Genomic DNA, 18,137 nt, shown 5'->3' on the forward strand with positions numbered 1-18,137 from the left:
ACGTCGGGCCGGGAGATGACTTGGAAGGCTACAATGGAAAAATGGTCCTAATGCAACTAATTAAGATTTTTCTCTGCTAGGTTGTGCCAGTTGGCATTTTCACAGGAAAAGACACAAATAGATTTCAGCAGAACCCTTCCAACCGCCTTTACTCAAAGAAATTACATCTGTATCTAATTCACAGGAAAATAATACACTTTTGTGTGAACACTGTCCGCCGTGCCACTGCCAAGCCCAGGGACACATCCCGTAAGGTGATCTGAATCTCCCAGCCTCCGTCCTTCAGCTACCTACAAAAATTCCCCCAGGCATCCAGATTCCCCCGATCCTGACATTTGTTCTTAGCTTCATTTGGAGCCACCGCCTCCACAGTTTAGGGAAGCATCCCCCGAATTTTCCTGATTTGGGCAGAGCACAAGGGCAGCCGAGCCGTTCCCCATCTCTCTGTTCTGATTTCACAAAATTCCCCGAGCACAAGCCCTGGCATAAGCCATTTTTCGTGGCACTGAATAACCTTCACGTATTTCTAGAGCGAGGGCAGCCTGTTTTCCTTCCTCCCCCTCACTGAATTGTGTATTTTTCTCAAGTTTCTGGTTTAAAAGGAGAAGCTAATGTGATCGGACTGGATTTCAACTACAATATTCAACCATGACTAACTCAGCTGAGACTCTTCCCAAGCAAGGACTGACAACTGCTTCTGCAGAAGCCTTCAACTTTTATGAAAACAATCTCTTTTGTTGATTTGTATAACATTTAAAGAATCCACATTTGATTGCAGTTGAAAGCCAGGCACCTGGGGAACGAGCTGCAGAAACGGTGCTACCCATCACCCGTGGTGGAGGGAGAAAACCGTGGCTTGGGTTTTGCAAAATCTAAGCTGAAGGCGGTTTGGATCTTACTGCATCTAATCTAAAGAGCTGAGACGATGCGTGGCGGAGATGTGTGGGTGAAGAGATAAACGCTCCTGCTGTAAAGCCTTTGCCTTAGTACAGTGACAAACACGCTTATGATGGATGTCCATAAAATGAGATGAGGCACCAAGCCGGTGTTCTGGAGGTTCGTGCCCGGTGAGCCGTGCTGCCGGGGCTGGAAGTGGAGCAGAAGATGGGTAAGCGTGAGCCGACCCTCCCGAGTCCTTCGGCGGTCCGGTCTGGAGAGGGGAAGCTGTGACCGGGGCCCAGGATGCCGCTCACTGGGCTTTCATCACGAGCTCTTCCAGCGCCTTCTCCCTCTGATTCCCACAGAGCAAAAGAACTTCTTTGATTTCATTTTGCTGGAATCCCATATCGTTGAACTGAGCTAACAAATGCAAGAATTCAGCCGCCTGGAGGAAGAAGGAAGAGAACGGAGCGATGTTATCACGGGCTTTTAAGGATGGATTTATCACAGAGTCGCAGCAGAGGCGGCGTTGGGTGTCGAGGCTGGAGCCAGCCGGGTTGTATTACTGCTGAAGGGCATTCCTGGTACCACTGCCGACAGCAGAGCGAGGGCACACATACCGCTGCCAGCATTTAAAAGTGTGCCTTTATATCAACTTCTAAAGTAAGAAATCTTTAATAAAGCCAGCCTCTAGCTGCACTTATTCCTTATAAAGTTTAATACAAATTCCATGCAAGTGTTTTCCTGCGTTATAAAGAGACCAGGGGAAGGCAGTGAGTACAAGCTGGAATTAATTTGCCCTGCTTCCCCCCTTGCTCAGGCTGGGCCCCAGCGCCACAACATCTCCCGGAGCCACGTCCTCAATAAATAACCCCCTGCCTGACACCGAGACCCGGGCGCCCTCCCGCTGCCGCAGCCCAAAGGAGCGGTGAGCCGGCAATTCTACGCGCCGTCGGTGTCACGACAAACACCCCCAGCCCAAATTTCAAACAGCTTTTCTCCCACGCCGGCTCCTCGCTGCCCCCAGGAGAAGAGTGGTGATGGAGACCAACACCCGGCGTGCCACCACGGTTCTTCTCCCTGGGGGGTGAATGCAAAGAGGGGACTGGGAGGGAGGTAGCGAGTGCTGGTGGGCTCGGGGTGGGGAATTCCCCGCGCCGGGGCTGAGCGAGCATCGTGCTTGCATGGCAGGGTGAGAGGATGGATGGAGAAGAGTGACGGAGCGGGTGTCCTTCCCCGGCTGTCCTTATGGTGACAGCACCCCAGGATCTGTGGCGAGCGCAGGCTCACTGCGTGCGGGGCAATGGGTCTGACCCGCCGGGAGGCGGCGTGATGGGCGGTGGAGGCGGAGGGGAGCATTCAGCCCACTGGAAAAGCGAGCCTGGAGGATGTAGCACAAAGGGCCGGGTTGTGCCGCCCCACTCTGACCTTTTTCTCCGAGTACTGGAACATTTCCATGGCCTCCTCCACCTGCCCTTCCTCGTAGCCCTGCTTCAGCAGCCGGTCGCAGGCACCCAGGTAGCTCAGTAACTGCAGAGGAAGACAAACCGGGGTTAATCCAACCTCGCAGACATGGGGTGCAAGTGCATTCAGGAGCCCACCTTGCCACCTTCCAGGGACATGCTCATGGGGAGGACCTAGGGCCCAACTGTCCTGCTGGCGCCCATCTGATGCTCGGCCAGGGCGGTCTGTCCATCAACAGGACTCCCACCGCGAGAAGACATCTCAGTGTCCCCTCCTCTCCCAGGGTGGGAACAGGAACAAGGCGGAGGGAGGACGAGGAGCAAACCAAACACCTGAACCCTCTGAGATAGAAAGCGGTGACCTCCAGGCTGGGGGGTGAAGCAGAGCCTGTCCCGGTGAGATGTCTCCCCCCGGCCGACCCGGCATCCCTTTGATGCGCCGGGGTTCGGGCACCCACGGGTTCGCGCCAGGGTCTGAGCACAAAACCCACCCCAAGGGAGACCCGTGTGCTGCCATTACCGAAAGTAAACAGTTATTTTTGGCTTTCCTCGTTGTTCTTGGAGTGCTGACAGCACTATTCCCAGCGGTATCTTTTAAATACCACGAGAATCATTCACTGTCCAAAAACATATGGGACAGACAACAATAAACGAGCTGTACAATAGCACGGGGAATAAAAACATCCCACGGGTCTCCTCGAAGCCGTGCCGTCCTCATCCGAGGAGAAGCTGATTCATATCTCCCCAGATCCACCAGCGCACAGACCTCCACCCTCCCCAGCACCGCCGTAGCCAAGGAGAAGGATTCAGGAAAAGACCATAAAACACACGAAAAAGCCAAAAAAGTCCCTCAAACTGAGTCGATCGTTTGGCTAAACAGCAGAGTAAGGATTTTAAGAAATGTCAGCCTTAAGGACCGCTTGCTAACTCAAAAATTAGATATTCATTGGTCATTGGCATTCATAATCTGTGTTTATTTTCCTCATTCCCTTACTTACGGAACACCCCAGATCACCGCTCTATGTTCTTGCCCTGCCGCAGCAGGGCCGGCCGCTCACGGCAGAACACAGCCGGCCCTGGCAGCCTCTTCAAGCCCAGCATGAAACCGCTGCCGTTGTCAACTCAATGACTGTTATCATTAAAAAATAATTCTATTTTTTTTTTATATATATATCTCTCCATCCTCAAGACTAAATAAAATCAGTTTTTTAACTATTATGACCTGCTAACCCCTTGGGTCCGGTACCAACCTGACCGCTTGCTAGGGAGGAGGAGGAGGTGCCACTGCCCTCCTAAAGCTCCTTCTCCCCTTGTAGCTCTCGAGGAGGCCCCTTGTCACACTTAGATGTGAAGTTCCTCCAGCGCAGGCACCTCTGGAGAGCTCGGCTTTCTGCACTACATGGCCAACCCAACAACCTCGTCACAACCCCCCTGTGTGGGAAGAGACCTCCAGGCTCAGGCAGACCATTTAACCTGCTCATTTATCTCTTCCCTCGTTTGCCGCTACTTGATGTTATGCGCGGCAATGGAGCTTTTTACACTGACGTAAAGGAAATCCCTCCTCCAGTGGGTTTTATCTTCCATGTCCCTGTACCACTTTGGCTGACGCCCATCAGAAAGGCCTGACCCCATGATGTCCCCACTTCAAGATGGATGCTCTCCGGCTGCGGCCATTTGTCGCTTCTCAGCTCACACGGACATTGAGAGCTCCGCGGATCGACGACCCATTTTTTGACGGATCAACGATCATTAATCAAGGTGCAATGATGCATTTTTGGTATAGCCCTTGCCCATGACATCCCAGATGATGAACCTTTGGCACGCTGGGGTAACTAAACCTGCTTGAGCCTTTTAGAGAGGTTCTTCCACCAAAATTGAGAAGGCATCGCCTCTTTAAGGCGGCAGACTTGCCTTCTCCAACAGGGTGGGCTCTGCCAGTTTGGCTTGACACTGCAAAAAATTGAGCAATTTTTTGGCTACCATCTGGTGCTACAATCTATCTTCATGGTTGAAGCTGTCATCGTCACTCACTGAAACCCTGCGTGACACCAACGAGCAACGAGGAGCACCCACAGCTCTTGTTTTTAACTTGAGTTGAAACATATTTTCCAGGAGGGTTTAGCCTAATTTGGTAGTTCTGTACTTGTAAGAGACGTGTGAATGGCTAGGCTTTAGGTTTTATCTTGGCTGTATTGGGCGTGACTGGGAAAGACGGGGACTGCTGGTGAAGGAGACACGGGATATAAGGTCGACCTTGTATTTGGGTGCATTAATCTCCTCTCCAAGGGAATGGGAGTCCCCGTGCTTACACGGAAGGGAGCAGACTGTACCCATTGCCATCCTTAATCAGATGAACTGCTTCTTCATATCGAAGCCAGCAGCTGCCGCAAGACACCCTTGCACAGCTCTGTGCAAAGAACGTGGGCTGGGCTCGGCCATCTCCCTCTGCCTGGATGAAACCTTTAAGAATTGAAGAAATAAAGCTTTCCTTCCCGCCTCGGCTCGTAGCGACCATCGCCTGAAACACCAGCGAGGGCCTGGGGAGGCTGGTCCAGCCGGGGGTGACTCAGGAGGGAGACAGAAGCTGCGGGATGACTCAGCCGCGGAGCAGCTTTGTGTGCCGACCAGACAGGGAAGAGCTGGCCCATGGAGCACAGGCAGCTCCCCGGGAGGACGGGAAGGAGACCGGCTCCCGACAGCGGCTGCTGGGTGCTCACACCTCTGCCCAAGGTCTGCTCCTGCTCCCCGGCATGACAGCCCGGTGGGACACCCCTCTTGCTAAGCTGCGATCAAGCCCCTTCTCCCTCTCTGCAAGAGCTACTTGGATAATTTAGCCCTACCAAATCCTCCGCTGGGATGGGCAGGTCCAGCCCCAAGCTTGCCAAGCTGGAAGGTCAGACCAGCAGCATCCCTCGTGGCACGGATGCTCCAAGCCCACCTGGACCACAAAGGGGTCATCTGGACAAGCAGAGACCTCGGGAATCGGGATGCAGCACAGCGGGCTGTGAGATACTGAGATATCAGGGGTAGAAAGAGGTTGTATGTTAATTATTTGCAATAAATTCCAGGTTATTACAGAGAAAAAGAGGAAAAGAGCTCTGGGACCAAGCCGCAATGCTTTCATGGAGTCCCTGGTTGCTCCAACGCAGGGAGCTTGTGCTTTGGAGAGAGCCCAGAGAAATCTCCGAGGTATTTGTACAGCCCCGCTCTGACAGGATGAGCCATGGCAATAATCATACGAATCTAACAGCCGGGAAAAAATGATGTGCAAAAAGTTTCCATATACGGGGGCAAAATTTGTACTTCAAAAGGACACCATGCTCCATACAACAGATTGAACAGATAACGTTACCCGGCCGTTATTACTCGCTGAAAAGCTGAGGGCGACTCATTGCTATTTTATTACAGCAAAAGCGCAGACGTCTGATCTCATGGAAAACCCTGTCAACTGCGCTCTGATACCAAAGCGGGAAACCCAAGGCCAGCAGAAGCCCACCCCAAGCAAGGACAGCCATCCCTTTCTCCGTGAAAATCAAGTTTTTTCTTTACCAAAAAGCCTTCCCCGGCACCGTGCCAGCTCCACCAACCTGACTCAAGCTTTGCTTCCCAGTCTTCTGGAGGGTGAGGATGGCTTTGCGGGTGGGGTAGCCCAAGGCTATGACGGGCTCGATGAGGTCTCGCTCCTCTTGGCTCAGCGCCGAGAGCAGGTCGGCCGCCGAATCCGGCTGGGATCTGTGGGAACTGAGAGGTCGCGCAGGCGTGGAGGCAGGGGGGAGGCAGGCGTAGGGGCTGAGGGACTGCAAGAAAAAACAGCAGATGGTCTTGCTTCAGCTCGTGAAATGACATTAAACGACCCAGGCTGAAGCAACGCTTTCGAACGCCGGCGGTTACCTTGCTCTTTCCAGAAAAGGAAAATTCCCATATATGGGACAGACCCCCCTGGGCATCAAAGGAGACTGGATTTAATTAAATCCAGCCTCGGCTACAGATACGGATCAGAGAAAACAGCGCTCAGGAAGGTTCAGGGGACAAAGGGAGCAAAAGCAGCTTCCTTTCCCTGGGAATCCCGGACGCGTCTCCAGCAATAGATGCCATGCCTGTCCCCGACCGGCCGAGCAGGAGGCAGTGCTGCCCGCGGGCAGGCGACGCAGCCCGGGCAGGAGGATGCTCCCCTGACGCCCCGTCTATGCCCGTGATGTTGACCCGTATTTAGGTTTCTCTTACAAAGCCATCTCCAGAAATTACCTCGCACACAGAAACATTTCCCTGAGTTTTCTCTTTAGTTTTTGGCAGGCTCCACTTGTAACAGCAGCCGAGCAGGGTGGGCGATGGGTTAGTAATTAGTTGCAACAGCTGTTTAGTATATAAATACACACGGGCATTTAATCTTTCCTTAATTACCCTGCAGTTAATGCAGCTACATATAAACAACCTGGCCTTTCACGTGTCCAAGGGTTTTAATTGCGGGTTTTCAGTAATTCATCTCCTAAATCTCACGAGTAGCTGGGTGAGATGTGGTTTCTTAAAAAATACATGGTGCAATTCAGATTTAAGGTGACAAAGCAATACTTACTCCACCGTCTCACAGCGCTGTCTCTGTCGCTAACGGATTGGTATTTCTAGTAGGACTAAGGAGTCTAAAGTTTCCTAGAAAAGACCTGATGGCTCCAAGGGGGCGTTTCCCCATAAAATCTGTTTATGTCTCTTAGAGGGGGGAAAATGGAAAGGAAAGAGGGAAAAAAACCAACCTTATTTCACTTTTTTTTTTTTTTTTACTGTTTCAATTGAAAAATCAAAATTGCTTGTTGGGAAAAACAGGGCTGTTTTGGTTTGGACCAAACTTATAAAAACTCATCAGCAATTTCTCATGGGTTCAGTGTTCCCAAAGCCCCAACTTCGGTTCTGTTTTGCTGGCCCGACCCCAGCAAACGGCACCAATTCAACGCTCTCTGCCCCCCTCCTACCTCCACGACAAGGGTTACCAGAAGAAAACACCTCACCGGCACCGTGGGCTTATGCTGTTTGATCGGGGGGATGGACGTGGCCGCGGCCGGAGGAGCCGTCACCAATGTCCCCAGGCAGGACGCGTCCGTGGCTGGCCCGTTGGTGACGCTGCAGCTGGTGTGGGGGCGCTGGGGGAGCGGCCGTGGCACCGGGACCTCCCTGCTCTCCCCGACGGCTTTGTTCAAAGGATGCACCAAAGCGGCCAGCTTCTTCCTGGCCGCTTCCAGCTCGTTCTTCATGTTGTTAAATATCACCATGGATCTTCTCTGCTTGCTCTGGTCCAGGCTGGCCGGGCAGTGGCTGTTGTTCTCCGGCGGGGGCTCCAGCAAGCCGGGCGAAGTCTTTGGTCTGGTCTGGTAAAAGGCAGGACGTAGAGGGACACCTCTCCCAGCATTTCTCCTCCTGGAGACCTTTTCATCCTTGTCGTTCTCTTCCCAGGAGGTCGAGGAGTATTCGTCATCCTCTGAGTACTCGTCCTCCTCCGAGTGCCAGGTCTCGCTCTCGGTGTCGGACAAGGCTCCTCTGCCCTTGGTGTGCCCGTAGCTGCCGTCGGCAGCACTCAGGCTGATGCAGCGCCGCACCGCACCGTCCCGCGCTCTCCCCCCGTAGCTGTCGGTGGGGTCCACCAGCAGCAGCCAGCACGGAGGAGCTGTGGGGACAACTTCGGAGGTGACCCGGTGCCGGGAGGTTTGCTGCTGAGAGGCCACCTCCACCCAGTAAAGCACTTTTCTTTCCAGCGAGAAGTCGTGCTGCGAAGAACGAGAAGCAGCTGGTGAGGGCATCTGAAACCAAGACCATGCGGCACCAAGCAAACCACGTCCTTCATGAGGGCACCTTAAGGGCTGCATCCTTCCCTTGTCGGCTCCTATTTCCCTGGGCATCAGGGCTGGCTGCGGGCACCTGGGCTGTAGGATTGGGCAGTGCCAGCCTCATCCCTGTAGGGAATCCCCAAATTTATACTTGAAAAAAATCTGTCTACGAAGTTATTACTATTTTGAATTGTATCTGCAATTCTTTTGATAGGTATCTAACTCCCAGAGGTGATTTTGTGTCAGTTTGGTGGCTGTGGAAGGGGACAGCACCTGTTAGTGGCACCTGGTGGAGCCACGTTGTGCACAGGGGCTCAGGAGCCACCAAAGTGGGAGATGCCACCGTGGGCAGAGACAGGACCATCGCAGGAGTCTCTGGTGGCGCTGGGGGCTCAGCTGGTCCCAGAACAGAGTCGTCATTTCCACGCAGCGCGGCTTAAAATATAAGCATGTTTGAGACTGAAATCTGAGGGTTTTCCTGGAACAAACAAGCCCTGGCCGTCGCAGAGCTCTCCAAACAAGGTCTCCTCTGGACGGGCAGGCAAGAACATTCACAGCCCAGGAATGCTGTTTTTACTGCTCCCTGCCACTTGTCAGCCGTGGACCCAAACCAGCCTCCCCAAGGAAAACACCACCACGTGCCTCCAGAAGGATCAGCCTCGGCGGGGAGCACTGACACATCCCCGACCAGGGAGAAACCCAGGTCTGGGGGTTTCCCGGGCTAGGATGGGATGGTGGACCACCTCAGCTATCCGTGAGGATGCTCACCATCACCTGCCTTCACACGGGTGGCAAAAAATGTGCGCGTTAATATTTCCTTTGGAGAAATCACTTAAAACGAACACCACAGTGGCTCTTCACGTTAAACACGTCCTGCAGATTTGGGATCTGGCATTTTCGGAGGAGGGATGAGCGAGGCTGAGCTTAGGGAAAAGCCAGACGTGGGGTTTGCTGCTGGTTCACCCATCACCAGGAGCCAGCAGGGGCCGGTTGGGATCACCCCGATCGCCTTCCCCCCGTGACGTGCACTGACCCCATCTACGGGTGAGACTACTTAAGGCTGAACACACAAAGTATTTCCGAAATTGTCTTCGACTGGAGCTGTGCTACCTCTACCCATAAGCCCGGAGAGCCGACTCCATGCCTTCAGTGCAGTTGTACGGGGAAAGGCTCCCGACCCCCTTCCCAAGCACAGAGAGCTCCTTCCAATTGCTGTGCCGGGGTTTCAAATTGGTGACAAAACTGATGCAGCAATAGGTGTAGATTCAAACACAGTTCCATTGAGCAATGTGGAAGATCACAAAGTGCCCCAGGATACTCTGTATATATTATCCATTCATAATATATATATATGTTGCCAGCACAGGTAGTATTGCCTGCTTTTCTCTCTGTTAGATTTATCAATAAATATTTCTAATAAATGAGATAGCGACGATTCCAGACTAGAAAACAACCCCAGAGCAGAGACTGAAGTTTGATTCTCCTATCCCAGAAAGACCCAATCCTCCTGCTTGGACAAGATTTAAAATAAACCAACCCTAAACCAACCCCATTCCTCACTCCCACCCACCACAAACCCTCCTCACCTCCTCCCACTCCTGCAAACCAGCCAATTAAGAGGAGATCAATTAGGAGGAGAGGTTTCCCTTCTTTCACGTGGAAAGGCAAAGGCTGATGACATCCCTTTGAGCACCCCACCAAAAGTGAATCCGGGCGCGGACGCGAGCAGAGGGGACTCACCATGGTGCTCATGAGGATGTCGGCACAGTCGGGGAGCTCGATGTCCGGGGCGGTGACTAAAGTGTTTTCTCCCCCCGAGTCCCCGTCGAGGCTCCTGGCCATCCGGAAGGGAACTTCGTCCAGGTAGCTCATGGCCGCTGCCTGATTTCTCGCTGCTGGAGGAAGGGATGAAACAAAACTGTAAAAGGCAGGACTAGCACCTTTTAAGTTGGGTGGAAGGAGAGAAAGATGAGCTATTTCAAGTGACGCGGGTAAAAGGAACGCAGCCCTTAGAGACGCCACCAGCCGAGTTAAAACCTCTGTGTGCAACGCCCAGATTTGCAAAATCTTGATTACTGATACCGGGAAGATTTGTCTGAACTAACCTCTGCTATTCTAAGCTTTGGCCAGCAGGACCGGATCAAGCTTACGGCTTCATTTGGCAGAGATCCTGAGCCTTTTTCTCCTCCGCTTCCATCTCCACGGTGCTTTCCATCCCTCCTCCTGCCCATCGCGCGCTCCCTTTCCCAAGCTGGGGACAGACTTTTTACAGTTACAGAGGCGGAAACCCCAGCCAAGGAGGACACCTCGCAGGTCTCCTCTCTCCGCACGACCTGAGAGCCCCCGTGGCCACGGAGCTCATGCACGCGGCCACGTGCTGCTAAAGCCATCACACGGAGCAGCCCGGGGGCAGCTGGGGCGAGGGCATCCCCTCCAGCGCCGCCGCAGTGAGCCGCGAGCCGCACGAGGAGGCTGGGGCATCAGGCAAGCTTCGGTGTTAGAGGGATGTCAAACGAGCCATTTTAAGGCCAGATTAGCTTTTAAGAACCGTCTATTCATTTTAAGCGCGGTGATGTTTTTAGATCAGGAAGGGGGCGGGGGGGGAGAGAAAAATTTCTGACGAACCGCGAACGGTGGCATAGAGAATATTACTGCGATAGCGCTGCCATCAGTTCTGTATAAATGACTCAATTTAGTAAAAAGCCACTACTTGCTGCATGAAACCCCGAGTCCCCAGCTTCCCAGTGACAGCAGCGTGCGACATAATTTCTTTTATATATTATTAACTGGCAAGAGCTGATGCTCAGGAATTCACTGCGTCCATGTGCCTGTTCATCCCAAAGCAGCGGCCCCCGGCAGCCATTCTCAGGACACAAACTGTAAATACTTGGTGTGACATCTGTAGGTGCTTTTACCAATTTTTTTTTTTTTTTCTTTTAAAAGGAAATGGCTTCTACGACAATGAGGATAAACGCTCCACAAAAAGAAAATAAGCAGATGAACACAGGAAGAAAAAGCTGCCTGTTTAATGCAAAAATATAGTGGGAAATGGCATTCACGGTAGTTTCTTATGTTAGCAAAGGACTAAGAAAGTGCTTCCAAACCACAAAGTGCGACACGCACAATTGCTTGGTGCAACTCGGTTGCTCTTCTCAGAATTACAAAAGAGTTGTTGCTCACCCGCTTACGCCAGGAGCCTTTAATACCTGGGGCTGTAGTGCAGGCAGAGCCCCTAACCGGCTTTGCGGCTCCCGCACATGTTCTGCTGCGAACACGCAACACATGCAACGTGTTGGGAGCCCGCACGGAGCCAGGCCATCTGCTCCCCAGCCTAAGAGGGCTCAGCGTAAGTTACAATTCACATCGGTGCCAACAAAGACAACGCGTCAAAACATCCGTTAAGTGAAGCCGCCTTCCCCATCTCCTCCGCAGGGCCACCGGCAAGAGGGACGGACCCTCCTCACATCTCACGCTGTAAATCAGCGGTTCCCAAAAGCTGTGGGGTACAGAGGAGCAAAGGAAAAGAGTATCTCGTCACCCGTCACTTAGAATGGCTTTACTTGGTTTTAAATGCCACTTGAAGGGATGGAGATGGGTCGTGAACATGTCTGAAGCCACGACAAAGAAAATACGGAGAGATTATGGTACTGTATCTCACTGCATAAATACTGTGCTCTACGAAAGGCTCCCACAAGTGTTAATTCCCAAAACCCACTCTTCAGAAAAAAAGAAGTACATTGGGGTGAGGAGCGATGACAACAAAAACGCTACTAGGTAAGAATAAAAGAAGGTCAGTGGTAAACACCAACTTACACCAGAAAGCAACTCCTGCAAGGGTTCCGACCTCATCAGCTCCACGCCAGCCCTGCCCCTTTCACAGCAAAGACACAGGCCAAACAAATTCCCATCAGGAAGAGGATGTGCCTAAAAAGCATGAGAAACCTGAACTGTGCTGGGACCAGGGAAGGAACAGGATGCCAATGAGCCTCAGAAACTCATAACCTGTCTTTTCTTCTGGGGTCTATTTTTTTAAAACTTAAAATAGTAGGAAACACTATACTCAGACAAGTTTGCATCCTAAATCTGAATACACAAGGGTTTTTTTTAAGAATTACTACCCTGTCTCCATGTATTTTATCAGTTAAGAATTTAAACGTTCCTCTTCCACCCGTGGCTTCAACATCTTTCTCACTAAAAATAAAAAGCGTTCTAACACAGATGTCATTAGACGTGAACACCCACAGAAAGCTAGAGATCGAAGTATACCTAAACGTACATCAACCACTGGCATTTCCAAGTCCTACTTTTACTAACGATATAAAGTTATCCTTACCGTCAGACGAAATCACGGAGCTCTTCTCATGGCGCAGGGAGACCAGGGCTGCTTCTACACCGCCTGCTTATCTGCTGCTCAGTTCTTTAAATTCCTGCAGCGTCAGACAAGCATCTGACTTTGACAGTTTTAAGATTATCATGGCTTAAGCGGTTAGTCTGTGTCATCAGACATGCTGATGGGATAAGGAGCCTAACTATTTAAGCAGAGTATCCTCCGGTCACTAAGCTTCCTGAATTGCAAGTGTTGTTTCTGCAATTGTTTTTACGCTATTTGAGCTTTTGCTTTTTCATCGGGTAAGGCTCCGCAGGACCCGACCCGACCCTAGGTCATGGAGTAAAGAGACACGAGAAGTGACAAGTAGGGATGGAAGGATGTAGGGACACGCAAATCAGAACCCAGAGGACTTCACGGTAACCTGTATTTTGGGGTGCTGTAAGCAGGCAATATACGCACAAGCAAGAACTGCACACTCCAGCACCCAGATCAATTCCAACTCTATCAAAAATGACTAGTTGTGTGCTCTTACTAACAGAAATCAATGCAAAGCTTCAGCCGAGAAACTGTTGCCATTCCATGTAAGGCCCAACTGTTGAATTTAGGCAATTACGTGTTGCCTCCTCCATGAATTACACAACGCTGTGATGCAAAGAGGTAAGGAACCGGAGAGATTAAATCCATTCCCACCTATCAGGGCTAAGCAAGAATAAGAACTGCAACCCTGGGAAGATGCCACGACAATCTGCGTAGACCAGCGAAGCCCCAAATCCATACGGCCCGTCGCTGTTCCAAGCAAACTGCCCAGAACATGGAAGGCTCTGAAATCCGATGCCTCCGTCACCTCGTAGGAGGGAGAAGTTCCTTCACACAAACCTTCTGCAGCAATTTGCTCCACAATGGAGTCGTATTTGATGCCAAGTACTAGAAGAAATCTCTCCCTCGGAGTAAAAATGCTTCAAACAACAAAAAAAAAAATAAATCAATTTTTCTCTGTTTATTCTGTACAAAAAAACAACTTACAGAAAAGAACGGCATTTTTAAATTAAATATTATATACATCATCTGCCTCTATACAAAAATAGCTATATAGGCAAAAAACAATTACAGTAGGTTAGACTTCAGATTTTATTGTTTTTTTTCCAGCAGGCTTATTCATCAAATTGATATGCATTCACATGGCTGTCTGATCTATTTCACCACAATCGGGAATTTTTTCCATATTGTGGTACCAGTTTTAGTCCACAAAAGCAAAATGTCAACAGCTGCTTTAATCAACCTTGAAAAACCCTGGCTTGTTTGTACTTCAGAATCTGTTTAAACTTGTAATAGGTTCGTTTCTACACACGAAAATACAGGAACTATTTTGACAGTGATGCTTGACATGCTTCATTTAAGAAGAAAAACATGTTTACTAATGATCTCTTTTTTTTTAAACTTCTTTATTTCTGGAAATTTCATCATCTGGATTTAGGCTTATAAAGATAAAAGCCACTAAAAATAGGATGTTAATACTGGCACAGATACCCTTGTCAGCAATGTTTCTTTAGTAAGATTGAGATCTGTTAACGAAAACTCGCAGCGGGATTGTAATTCCACACCGCGAGAGGCCTAGCAGCTTTGGGCTCGCTCAGATACTTCCCCACAGAGTCAGATAGCAAAAACATTTCTTACGCTTTTCTTCAACATATTCCAGTACCTGGCTACTGAGAAGACAGAGGATGAGACTTCCTCTTTGGACCCTCTCATATTTACACACATGACTATAACGAAACATCCCTCTGACATTAAAATAACGTATTAATTATCTGACAGCCGTGGCCCAAGTGTCATTAGTGGGGAGACTCGGAAGAACCCATCCTGGAGGGATGCAGCTTCCTTCGGGGTGATCAGCTGGCACCAAGTACTGATCCCATTCGTGCCTTTAACAGAGAAAGCGTTGTTTGAGAGAACGGTAGGAGTTTGGTAATAAGATTTATTATATACCCACACAGGCATTTTTCCGTACTGATCAATACACAAAACACTGTAAACTGTACTCCAAAACTTGTTTTTCAATACACAAATATAAAAATTACACGTATTATTCTATTAAATGGAATGGTTATGCATTGAAGTGCGCTCTGCCTCACACAGGCATCTGTTGGATACAGCTCCATCAAGCAAAAAGCCTGATCCTTAGCTGAAAAAAACCAGGACAATTCATTGCATAACCATATTTGGCCGTTATTGAACCAAAAGGGACCATAATTTTACAACCTCAACAAACAATACTTGTCATCTTTGATAATAAAATAAAGACTTTGGTTTTACCTGATCTGGATTAGAGCTGCTACAGAATGCTCGGCCTGTAAGTAATATTCTCTGAAGGGCTGCAATAGATGGGCTAGAGGAAATTCATCTGTTAAAATACAAACATTGAAATCATTCAATAAACCAGAAAGACCTTCAATTCCAGGCAGTCTTAGAAACCCCAAATTTGTCAACTCATTTGCTGCTCGCCGGCTGTAACCTGAAATCACTTCCCCACGTAGTATATTAAGGACTATTTTGGTATTTGCATGTCTCCTGATCCGTACCAGAGCAGCCAGAGGCAAGTCAAGACTAGCAAAACTTTTCCTGCCTCAATCCTCTAAACAAGGGGAACATATGGATGGCTGAATCTTCACAGATTACCCCAGTCGCACTTACCAAAGCACCAGACTAAAGCATCTATTGGGTGCTGGAAGTCTTCAAATCATTCTGTTTATTCTCACTTCAGCTTAATCTACAACCTCTTCTTGCAAAACATTATGAAATCGGCTTGAGATTTACTGCAGTCTATGCTGAAGAGCCAAACACTTCTTACATCTCATGTGTTAACAGCACACTACATCTTTTCCTCAAAGCATAAATTACTCCAGTGGATGATTTCTTTCACAACTATTCTTGTGCCTGCATTTTAAACCCTGTGTCTACGGGATGGGGGTGTGGTGTGGAAAAACACTGTTAAGTATGGCAGAACTCACCTGGATCCCCAAAGAGCTTGGAATCGATTTCAAGTTTTTGCTGTAGTAGTTTTTCCCTTTCCTTCTTCTGTTTCTTTTCCATTTCTCTCTTCCTTTCCTCCTCCTGTTCTCCCTCCAACATAACTCTTAACGCTCTCTCCTCAGCTTCATACAGCTCAGTGCGATTTTTGAGCAACGTTTTGAGACTCTCCACCTGACTTTCAAATGCTTCGTCTGCTGAGGGGGGTGGACAAACACCTAAACAGAAAGAGAATTAATTTTAAATTTTCAAATTCAGAAGGGGCTCTGTTATCAGACTTCAGAGCAGAGCTGGCAAAATCTCAGAGGAATAAGCTTAACCTTGCTAACAGCTACCTTACTGGAATAATTATTCTATCAAGAAAGGGCTTGGAAGTGTAGAAACACAACCACCCTATTCAGCACTTTATAGCTATTCCTGCATAACAATGTAACTAAAATTACTACCAAAGAAACAGCTTTTTTTAGCTGCACCTTGCTAGTCAGCACAGGGTACGCCCATCACCTTATTTCCTGTGTGCGCAATTAAAAAAGTTTGGAAAAAATCTCGTAATTAACCTTTCCTGCCAGCTGCCTCTTTTCTCAGTTTCCGAAGCTTTTCTAATGCGCGCAGGATGTCCACCATCCTCTTTGTGTCTGCTTGTTTCTTCCGTACTTCAGACAAGACACTGTCTGCAGCAGCCTTAAGTTCTTGCTCCTATGAAAGAAAGCAAAAAACCAGACACGATGTGTGAAACATCCCACAAAGACATGAATGAAATGGTACTTCCAAAAATGTTAGTGAAGTACAGATCAGAGTAACTTCCTAGTAACACTCCCATAGTAAGTTAAGTCAATCATCCAACCTTGCCTTTTTGTGAAAAAGCTAAAACACAACAGCCTTCAGGAAATAAAGAACACGGAGCAACAATAAATTTGGGACAAAAGGCTAATGAATTCAAAAAGCCCGATAACCTTTAACCACAGAAAGTTAGGAAAACCATACAATAAACAGACACCATCCTGATTCTACAGCTCAGTAATTAAAGACCATTAACATGCCACAGTCTGAACACAAAACCTTTCCCAACAGCTGCTCCACACCATCCCAGCGGCAGACCTAGCACCAGCAGAAGTGTAGCTCTTTAGCCAAAAGCCAACACAAAAGTGCCTACTGCACCACCCAGCAAGCCTAATTTTGGGTGATTTCGCTTTTCGGGGGTTTTTTCTGCTTTGGAGCTCTTTTACTTCCCAGTGAGACTGAAAAGCCTGCCAACAAGCAGCTTTACAAGGCTGCTGCTTGTAGGCAAGGCTTACAGTTACTGAAATGGCGTTGCCCACTGAAGGGTAGCTGTGAGCAGCATGGGGCAGGCTGACAGCTTGGGAACAGAGAAGACCTCCACAGGCAACCGAGCGTTCAGAAACCACTTAAGCCCCAACTGTCAACACCTAGGACATGACCATGGTGAAACGGAAATGCCCACAAAGGCTTTTAAAGAAGAAGCAGGGCCGCAGGCCTCAGAAACAGCGTGTCTCCAAGCAAGGTGAATCCATGCAGCACCCAGGTGGCACCTAACGAACCACAGGGGCCAAAGCCAGGTGCCAGGCAGGCACAGCCCACTGCCGGCAGGTCCCCCCCAGATCCCCCACCCTGCCCTGGGACACGCAGGAGTCCCCGGGAGATCACACCGCAGCCAGGGGAGACAGGACCAGGCCGCTCGGGCCCGTACCCGGTTCTTCTCCTCCACCTCCTGGATGCACTTGGCCCTCCACTGATCGATCTTGGCCTCCCGCTCGGCGGCCCGGGCCGCCTCCTCCTCCTTGGCCGCCTTGGCTTCTTGCTTCCTCCGCTGCAGCCGCAGCCTCCTCTTCCTCGCCCTCTCGGCCTTCCTCCGCAGCGCCTCCCGGTAACCGGGCTCCCTCAGCGGCCGCACGATCTCCCGCAGCTCCCGCCGCGTCGCCTCCACCTCCTCCCGCGCCTGGGCCCAGCCCGCCTCGTCCCCCTCGGCCTCCCGCCGCCGCAGGGCCCGGCAGAGCGCGGCCAGCCGCGCCACCCGCCCCAGCGCCTCCACCGCCAGCCGCCGGGCGCTGCTGGGGCTGGCGGCGGCGGGCGGCGGAGGCGGCGGGGGGGCGGCCCGGCGCCGGCCCAGGAACTGCGACAGCCACAGCTCGTCCTGCTGCCGCTGCGCCGCCGCCGCCTCCTCCTCAGCCACGGGCCGCGGCGGGAACGGAGGAGCCGCCGGGAAGAAGGGGCCGCCGCCCGGTGCGAAGCGCGGCCCCGCGTCGCCCTCAGGCCCGGCCGGCGGCGGCGGCAGCGGCGGGAGGAGGAAGGGAGGGGGCGCCGCCGCCGCCACTGCGAAGGGCCCCGGGCGGGCGGCGGGGCCGGGGAAGGGCGCAGCGGGCGGCGGGAAGGGCCCCGCCGGCGGCGGGAAGGCCCGGAACGGCGGCGGCGGGGGGAAGCGGCCGGCGAAAGGCGGCGGCTGCGCCATCTTGGAGCCTCGGCCCAACGCCGCCCGGCGCGCAGCGCCTCCTAGCGGCCGGGAGACCCCGCCCGCCCCCTCAGGCGGCGCCTTCGGCCTTCACAGAGATCCGCCTAGGAAAAAAGAAAGAAAAGCCTCAAAAGTTCCAACTGACCATAAAATGTCAA

At 51.0% G+C, this 18,137-nt stretch overlaps 2 protein-coding genes across 12 annotated transcripts; both read right to left on the reverse strand.

Moving 5' to 3' along the window:
- Nucleotides 1–92: 92 nt before the first annotated feature.
- UBAP1L (ubiquitin associated protein 1 like) lies at nt 93–13,073 on the reverse strand. Of its 11 annotated transcripts, XM_074601077.1 has the most exons (8): nt 12,489–13,073; nt 11,969–12,079; nt 9,896–11,651; nt 7,307–8,095; nt 5,930–6,139; nt 5,183–5,354; nt 2,308–2,409; nt 126–1,324 (listed from the first exon to the last, which is right to left on the reverse strand). In XM_074601077.1, the coding sequence occupies exons 3-8, from the start codon at nt 10,025–10,027 to the stop codon at nt 1,317–1,319; spliced, it is 1,413 nt and encodes a 470-aa protein (XP_074457178.1). In that variant the 5' UTR covers nt 10,028–11,651; nt 11,969–12,079; nt 12,489–13,073; the 3' UTR covers nt 126–1,316. The 11 variants fall into 11 exon arrangements, 10 of the variants coding, with proteins under 10 accessions (XP_074457184.1, XP_074457187.1, XP_074457185.1 ...); XM_074601085.1 differs by lacking the exon at nt 5,183–5,354 and having other exon boundaries at nt 114–1,324; nt 7,343–8,095; nt 9,896–10,050; XM_074601081.1 differs by lacking the exon at nt 11,969–12,079 and having other exon boundaries at nt 9,896–10,050.
- Nucleotides 13,074–13,465: 392 nt separating this feature from the next.
- On the reverse strand, nt 13,466–18,125 carry PDCD7 (programmed cell death 7). Its single transcript, XM_074601088.1, has 5 exons — nt 17,221–18,125; nt 16,070–16,208; nt 15,494–15,730; nt 14,799–14,886; nt 13,466–14,407 (listed from the first exon to the last, which is right to left on the reverse strand). The coding sequence occupies exons 1-5, from the start codon at nt 17,977–17,979 to the stop codon at nt 14,290–14,292; spliced, it is 1,341 nt and encodes a 446-aa protein (XP_074457189.1). The 5' UTR covers nt 17,980–18,125; the 3' UTR covers nt 13,466–14,289.
- Nucleotides 18,126–18,137: the final 12 nt, after the last annotated feature.

Source organism: Larus michahellis, chromosome 9 (genome assembly GCF_964199755.1).
Source record: "Larus michahellis chromosome 9, bLarMic1.1, whole genome shotgun sequence".
Classification (NCBI taxonomy): domain Eukaryota; kingdom Metazoa; phylum Chordata; class Aves; order Charadriiformes; family Laridae; genus Larus; species Larus michahellis.

Excerpts from the sequence above, each read along its gene's own strand:
- PDCD7 (XM_074601088.1), bottom strand. The coding sequence starts at position 17,979 with ATGGCGCAGCCGCCGCCTTTCGCCGGCCGCTTCCCCCCGCCGCCGCCG. Across the intron at positions 16,209-17,220 it reads AGGTGGAGGAGAAGAACCGG|GAGCAAGAACTTAAGGCTGC; the intron begins GTACGGGCCCGA and ends TTTCTTTCATAG. Across the intron at positions 14,408-14,798 it reads GCAGCTCTAATCCAGATCAG|GCACGAATGGGATCAGTACT; the intron begins GTAAAACCAAAG and ends TCTCTGTTAAAG.
- UBAP1L (XM_074601081.1), bottom strand. The coding sequence starts at position 10,027 with ATGAGCTACCTGGACGAAGTTCCCTTCCGGATGGCCAGGAGCCTCGAC. Across the intron at positions 6,140-7,306 it reads TGGTAACCCTTGTCGTGGAG|TCCCTCAGCCCCTACGCCTG; the intron begins GTAGGAGGGGGG and ends TTTTTCTTGCAG. Across the intron at positions 2,410-5,182 it reads CCATCCCAGCGGAGGATTTG|TTACTGAGCTACCTGGGTGC; the intron begins GTAGGGCTAAAT and ends CTTCCTCTGCAG.